The sequence below is a fragment of the Carcharhinus amblyrhynchos genome, chromosome 14 (assembly GCF_965287045.1).
Source record: "Carcharhinus amblyrhynchos chromosome 14, sCarAmb.v2.hapA, whole genome shotgun sequence".
Classification (NCBI taxonomy): Eukaryota; Metazoa; Chordata; class Chondrichthyes; order Carcharhiniformes; family Carcharhinidae; genus Carcharhinus; species Carcharhinus amblyrhynchos.
The window spans coordinates 24,793,085-24,801,450 of record NC_137337.1 but is presented as its reverse complement, the minus strand read 5'-3'; the positions used below and the strand labels follow the sequence as shown (position 1 = coordinate 24,801,450).

At 39.5% G+C, this 8,366-nt stretch overlaps 1 protein-coding gene across 1 annotated transcript in view; it reads right to left on the bottom strand.

Moving 5' to 3' along the window:
* Positions 1 to 234: 234 nt before the first annotated feature.
* The window catches only part of LOC145352226 (potassium channel subfamily K member 10-like), a 35,103-nt gene continuing 26,971 nt past the window's right edge, over positions 235 to 8,366 (bottom strand). Inside the window, exons 6-7 of the mRNA XM_080201965.1 lie at positions 4,213 to 4,355; positions 235 to 1,729 (exon numbers count right to left, since the gene is read on the bottom strand). Coding sequence (XP_080058091.1) covers positions 1,124 to 1,729; positions 4,213 to 4,355 — 749 coding nt within the window. The 3' untranslated portion in view covers positions 235 to 1,123. The remainder of the gene's footprint in view (positions 1,730 to 4,212; positions 4,356 to 8,366) is intronic.

The following is an 8,366-nucleotide window of genomic DNA, read 5'->3' as shown; positions in this document are numbered from 1 at the left end:
ACAGAAGGTCAGAAGACCTGGCCTGGGGTGGATATCCTTTTGGTCATTTCTGAACTGCGGCACCTGCGATCTGGGCAACTTGAGTGGGGGCAGGGGGTGGGAGTACAATGATGGTGGTAACCTGTTTTACCAACCTCTTCAACAGGAGGCAGTTCTCTTAACAGAGACGGAGGGGTGGGAGAAAGATAAAAACAGCACAACATGGATTAAAAATACCTTCTTAATTTTGTCGGCATCTGTCTTCATTTTATTGATGTTAATTTTCAAGAACCATTATGAATTAATTGTATTAATTGCAGAAGAATCACAGACAACAAGAGAATGATCATAGATCCGTACACCAACATGCTTTCTTTGAATTATTACTTTAGTGTAATATTATTCCCAACACCCTAAATTTTTATTAAAACCTAATATAGGAAACTTTGTAAAAGCAGGACAGGAGAGCCCTGAGATATCAACATTTATCAAGATCAGTCTCAGAAGTTACTTATTAAATTACAAAGACAAGGACATGCAGACCGCAGTCTTCTGTTCAGTGCTTAAAGTCAGTCTCCAACAATTACACTCAGCTATTGCAATCTTTCAGTTCTGCTACATTACTCTGCTGCAGAATTCTTACACCTATCGGAAATGTAACATTTTCAAAGGGTTGTACAGCACACGCCAAGCAGATGCACAGAGTTCCTAAAACAAACTGATGTTTGTTTAAAAATTGTCGAACAGTTCTAATAAATTAGTGGAAATAAATATTCCAAAGCTGAATCCTCTCAGTATTAAACGTGATTTTGTGGGGCTTCTGGTAATATACAGAGCCATCCACTTCCTTCCTAAGATATACTGCATTGGTAATGAGCACTAGGTCCATGTATAATTTTCCCAAGTTGATACTAACATAGTCTTCAACAATCCCATAGTTCAAACAGATTAATTCAAGCCAATGTTTGATATTTGGTAGTTCAACCCTTATATCACAGTGGTACACTAAATCAATCTAAAAGGTTTGTGTAGACCATGCATGTGTGAAAATGGTTTTTCTCACATTTTAAAAATGATAAGGCACATGTCAATAGTTTAAAAAAATCTCCAAACAAACTTTTTTATATTGTTCACCATAGTGTTTTCATATCTTTTTTTCAAGTAATTTCCTATTCTCTGGATTTTTGGCTTCGTTGGGTGTTCTGTCGTCCTCAACTTCTGAATGTTGAACGTAGCTTGTTATAGCTGGAACATTGGTATTGTTTTCTTTCTCTATTTCCTGTTCCTTTTTTTCTTCATCCAGTGTGCAATTTCCAAATGTTTCATATATTTTTCTAACATTCTCTGGTATCTCTCTCTTTAATTCTCTGTTTTTGAATCGTTTGGGTCCTCTTGCTGAAGATCCAACCTTATTGATGATGTTGTCTTCTGAAGCTCCTTGCATGTGTTTGTCATATTGCCTCGTTTCTTTCTGCTGCAGATTGTTAGAATTGCCATTTATACTTTCCTGAGATGATGCCTTGAACTGACCCGTCTCCAGACCCGCAAACGCTAACCGTTTCTCAGGAGAGAGCATGTCAAGGGAATGGGCTCGTTGGTCCAAACCAAGCCGTCTTCGCTCCATGTTCCGGATGGTTGCTGCTCTTTGAAGTTTGTCATGAATTTCCACACTTAACCGCCTTCGCGTTTCCCTGAACTCTGCCGTCACATTTGCTTTCCATTCAGCAGCATGAGCCTTAATTTCACCAACCTGCAAGCGCATAGGAATCATTATTTATTGTTATGCAAGAATGAATCAGTTGGGGCAACAGTCATACATAAGATCAACAGTGAGGCTTAATGAAGGCAACCTTCCACACAAAGTAGGTATGAAAACTAAAGTTGTGTGAGTTTGTGGCTGTGTCAGTGTCCATTTGATAGGCTGTGTCATCAACTTGCAGGTTATTTTCTTCCCTACTGCAGTGGCATAGTGTAATGTCGCTAGACTAGTAACCCAGTGACCCAGGGTAATGCTCTGGAGACCTGGGTTCAAACACCACCATGACAGATGGTGAAATTCGAATTAAATAAAATTGAATGCCTAATAATGACCATGAAACCATTGTCGATCATCGGAAAGACCCATCTGGTTCACTAATGTCCTTTAGGGAAGGAAATCCGCCATCCTTAGCCAGTCTGGCCTAATGAGACTCCAGACCAAGAGCAATTCTTAAATGCCCCCAGGGATGGACAGTAAATATTGGCCCAGCCTGCAGTGCCCATATCCCATGAACAAATAAAAGAAACTTTGAAGTTACAGATTAGTTTGCATGTTGGAAAGCTTGAAAAAATGTTGCTACTTGTATGAACAGAAAGAAAAGCATTTTGCAGTTTAATTTAGATAATGGATTGTCAAAGTTTTTTTCCTCCAGCAGTGCCTTTGAACATTTTGTTCCCTTTCCCTCGGGTAAGAATTATTCAACTTCCTAACTCACATGAATTGCAAAATGATAAAGCAAAGAAACAAACACTGCATTTAATGGTTGAGTCGTAGAGATTTAAGTTGTTACTTGAAATATCTCCCTGCTAATATGTACAATGGAACTTTTCCTTTTGAGTTTCAGAGTCTTTAAATTATACCAATGGAACAAAATATTTAAATGACAAAAGACTGCAATATAATAAGCTCTAGATTATACCGACTGCACAACTGCCTCTGATTCTGCTGGCAGAAAGCTTCAATATTCTAAAAAGCACCTTTGGGATTTACCACCAAACAATAAAATTGCTAGCCAATTAATGCTTCCTGAAGGGAATTCCTTGTTGCTGGTTTCAAATCCCCAGGAAGTAAGCGGAGACAACCTGACCTTATTTTACTCTAGAGAACCCATTAGCGTGAACACCTTAATTACACCTTACATCAGAACAGGTCATACAGGTGAAAGATCTATGATCCAACATAAAATGTCCACACCATGCCAATGTAGAGTGACTATTGTCCTTGATGAGCTGTTTAGCAGCTTTTGCAGATAATGCTCCTCATTAATATCTGTAGCATTCTTGACTCTTGGGTTTCCGCTTAGAATCATAGAATCTGTACAGTACAGAAGGAGGCCATTTGGCCATTGAGTCTGCACCAAAAGAATCCCACTCAGACCCTATTCTCATAACCCCTCATATTTACCCTACTAATCCTTCTGACACTAGGATTAATTTAACATGGCCAATCAGCCTAACCCAAGTATCTTTGGACTGTGGGAAGAAACCGGTGCACCTGGAGGAAACCCACACAGACACGGGAAGAACATGCAAATTCTACACAGTTATTCGCCCCAGACCAGAATTGAACCTGGGCCCCTGGTTCTGTGAGGCAGTAGTGCTAACCACTGTGCCACCATGCTGCCCGTATACTTCATGGTTTACTAGCAAAACTTTGCAATCAAACTCTGACTTTTGAGGCTCTGTTGACATGTGAAAACTTAAATAGGCACAGAATGTTTTGACTGGAAGGCTTCCCAAGAGTTTAGGTTACTATTACTGGAAGGCATGTAGTGATCAGTGTTCTAAACAACAGCTCTACTACCTCAATTGGAAGGTGGAGCAGCCCTTAAATATTCAGATGGTTTCTACAAGCTAATGTCCAGTATACAAGAATCAGCCATGATGCTTTTTATTATGTAACATTCCATGGGGTATCCACATTATTTGATGCTCTGCATCTTTCTCATATTCCTGAATAAAAACCCTGGCACCGCAACATACAAATTCCACGCCACCACACATCTGCGCTGTTGGACACACCATTGTGAAATATAATTTGCTGAGAATGCAAGAAGGAGCATGCGATAGGTCAATGAGAAGGCCAAAGGACCTGCCGGACCACACAGAGGATGAGGCAAGAGGAGGAGATCAACATGGTGGGAGATGATGTGCATGCAGGGAGATTGGTGAGGTATTCTGTGATCGAGACCTGCTTCCAGCAGTCGAAGCGCAGCACTGAACAATTTGATTTTTGCTGTGAAAATTCACACATTGTCCTACTGAAGAAATGCCATACATTCCTCATTCCAAAACCGAACTGCTGTTTTTAAGTTCCCTCTCACCTTCTTCTCTGCACTTGGAGAAGAACTTCAAACTCTGCTGTGCGAGGTATTAATGTGCTGTATTAGAATTGTGTTCTACGATTCCTGTGATTTAATTAGTAGGTGGCCTTTAGCTCCAAAGAGGGCTCACACATATATAACAGCATCTTACCTCTTCCTTTGTTTTCTTGGATATCACACGGAACCAGTCTCCAATCATGCTGAGGACCGCTGCAAAGTAGGCCAGACCCACTAGAATCCAGAACCAGACTAACGGTTTATACCATTCTCGATAATGAATAGCTATGTTTCCGCCTGAATAAACAGATTATACAAAACTAAGTGTACACATTTAAAACTTTCAACTGTTCCTTCATACTGCGCATTATATTGGAACATGAGAGCCATTGTTTAGTTTTCAAAGATCCAATTTCACAACAACTGCTAACCTCTGTCATCGGTTGTGATCATTCAGTGACAGTGGAGACATATTCAGCACTCTCACACATATTGGTGATGTCCAACAATTTCTAAAGCATGTTTTTGTAAGTGTTAAAGTTCACAAAAATACTCACCAACTCACAAAACACTCAAAACAGCAGCAGTTCTTAATAGCATTAAGTAAAGTGGCCTTGGTTCGGACACTCGGTTTGATTGAAACTGGCCTGAGCCAATCATACTCAGAGCTGGAAACAAACAGCTAAAAATTACTATTTCTGATCAGAAATGAATAGGAAAAGCACAAGCTGTGTCACAATAGGTGGTATTTTGCTCACACGAATGTATTCCTGTCTGTCCCCGAATGCAATATTAACCACTGATTTGCCTGTCGTAAAAACGGAACATCTGCCTTACTGTTTCTGTTGCCATATTACATTTACACTAATTTATGTTGTACATCCTGCTTTTTCAATTATTTATCTGTTTGTGCAGAGCAATCCATTAAGCCATGAGATTAGACTAACACAGGGCCTTGCAATGGGCAAGGTATCAAAAATGCATGAAGCAAACTAATAGAAGATCTTAGGACATTCTGACAAACACAGGAACAAAGAGTTTGAGGCTGTAAATGGCTAGTCATCACTGATTTTCTTTTGGAGTTCCATGTAAGAACTGAACTAGTCTTGTGAACTTAACTTCAAAATTATGAATACCTATCAGTTGAGACTGATATCCACAACAGAGCAGAGAAAATGAAAGATGTTTGACTCGTGAGATGAATTTGAATTATATGTCTATTCAGACAGACAATTTTTATATGCACTTAAATAATTTACAGCTAATAAATTAAAGGACAGATCCATTCAACAAGTTGCAGCATGTACAATACATGTAATTTTCAAATTCTCTACAATGCATTGTTCAAGAACCTCAACTGACTATTTGACTCATGGATTTATTTGCTGCTATTGAAAAACTGTGCTAATCTGTTAACACTTTTAGAAATTGAATGATCGCTTCATTCATCATCCAATTCTCCCCATTCTGCTGTTAGTTTCGGCCTGTTTGGGTTTATCAATTTTCATACTTTTTCTCTCTAGCAAAATAGGGTTTTGATTAACAGGATAACGAAAAAGTAAAATAAATGTAAAACAACATGGAAACTAGGAAGATGTGATAATTAAACAGAAATTAATGTATTTCCACTCTTGTATTTTCTCCATTCATTTCTACATTTACGAAAATTGTAACATTGTCATCATACAATTTCTCCAACAAATATTTGTAACAATAGGATAACTAATTAATGATTTGATGTTGAAGTCAAGACATCATCGCACTGTAATTTATGGGGATGTTTTCAAAAGCAGTGTACTTACAAAAATAACAACTCCAAAAACAGAGCGAAGAAATGTCATATAGTAATCTAGATATTCATGGAATCATCCAAGAAGTCTTGCAGTTCAGAAGGAGACACATCGGGTCTGCACCGACTCTCCAACAGAGCACCTCACCCCCACTTACCCCTAACCCCATGCACTTACCCTAGATAATTCACCTAACCTGCACATCCTGGAACGCTATGGGGCAGTCCCTCGATGTACCCAAGCAGGCAACTTGGGGATTTGCACAGTAACTTCATTGCAGTGTTGGGCCTACTTGTAACACTAATAAATAAACTTTTTTAAACTAAACCCTAGCTAATCCACCTAACCGGCACATCTTTGAACTGTGGGAGGAAACTGGAGCACCAGGAGAAAATGCACGCAGACACAGGGCCAGAATCGAAACTTGGGGCAGAAGTTTACTGACACATCTGCCCGAGGTTTGTACAATCCCGCCCAAGGCCAATGAAGATTGCCATTCTCTGAGCCTCGCCCATCCCTGGAATCGGGGCAGGCATACCAGTAAAATTCTGGCCTGGGTCTCTGGTGCTGTGAGGCAGTAGTCCTAACCGTTATATTGTGGTAGTTGTATATTGTAATGGTGGTAGTAGTTTGCATCCTTGGTAACATTAATCCCTGTACCAGCACCTAAACAATATTATTTGATGATTTAGTTCATTGCTCTTATTGGAGCCTTGCAGCATGCAAATTAGTTTATGCATTTCCTGCATTACAACAGTAATAACATTAAAAAACCAACAGTACTGAAAGGTACCATGCAGAAGGACATCAATCACTCCTAACTCTCTTGAATGAATATTACATCGGGTTAGCTATCAACTAATGCTGCAGAAAGTAACATTTTTATTCAAATTTGTCATAATCTACAAGATTATCTTCACCATGTGGTGCAGAGGTCTAAAATGCTTCAATAATTGCATCAATGTATATTCCAAAATCTTACACCAGCTCTTGTCTTCATATTCTTGTATTAAGAAGTCATTGATATTTTCCATAGGCTATCATTTCTCAATGCAAATAATTGCTCATTATTATGGTTTGAATTTTATTGAAGCAAAAGTTGTTGCTCTCTTGGAATTGCTTTATTGCCGCAGAATAACCTTAGATCAAGCAACAAAAAAGGGTATTGTAGAAGTAAAATGAATTATTAAATATTTAAAATCTAATCTCAAGAATCTCATACACTCAGCCATTTTTGGGAAAAAAACTTTAAGTCTGTGTTTTATGTAAGTAAAAATTTGAGAACAATGCACCAAACTGCCAAGAAACTACATTTTTCATGCAAAAATCTCCTTGCAAAGTTATATGAAGGAAAACATCAAATTATTGTTGCTGGTTTATCAAGTGCTGAAGCCCCTAATATCACAAGTGTACACAGTTATTTAATTGGTTCTGCTCAATGCTATGCCTAAAGTTCCGCCAACATGGGTGACTCACCCTTAAGAGGCAGCATGAGGAGGAATATCTGATCAAAGTGGATTCCTTCATTAGTGGCACATTGCTTTCAAACTTATTCACTAGGCAATCAAAATAACTTACATAAAATTCCTAGATATCAATGTAATGTAGGCAGAAATGAAATAGTGCTAAAGATTGCAGAATGTGAAGTGTGCATGGTGCATAACCGCTGAATGTGCTGAGTATGTACAATCTTCTACACTGCTTCAAAAGATCACTCGCCTGAAAAAGTCTGCATCCGCAAAACTGCTATGCTCCCACACCAGAAAGGTGAGTTACTGCTGATCACATCTCATACAGAGATGTTGAGAACACTGGCACAGACCTCCCGGTCAGTGATAGAATGGGTGTACCCACCACTGACTACAATTTTCACTGCCCACTTACCACTTTGCGCTGGAGATTTCCAATCCTTGCTCCAGCTTGAATCCAGTGATGAGCAGAGTCAGGAGACTGTGCGATGACAGTGATTCCAGCAAAGCCACACCCACTGGTTCATCATGAGATGAAGACATGCCCCTTATGTTCTGTTTTTAAATGGACCTGTCAGCCTCCTAAACTACATGACTTCACCCTCCAACAACGTCACCCATGACAATGGTCACTTACCCTCGACACACCCAGCAATACATAGGAACATAGGAATAAAAGCAGAAGTAGGCAATTCAGCCCTTCGAACCTGTTCTGCCATTCAATCAGATCACTGCTGATCTCTTAGTTTCGAATACACACCTCTACCCATTCTCCATGTCCCCTTAACCTGATTTTTTAAAATCAGAAGTCTATCTCCTTCTTGAAACTATCTAATGATTCAGACCCCACCACACTATGAGGTAGTGAGTTCCACAAATTCACCACCCTCTGCAAGAAGTTGTTCCTCCTCACCTCAGTTTTAAATCTACCACCTCTTTAACCTATACATGTGACCTCTTGTTCTAGATTGCTCCCCCCCTCACTCCCTGCATCCCCCCCTCCCTATATTTCACCCCAGGACTTCCTCATGTCCCTCAGGTGCACCAGC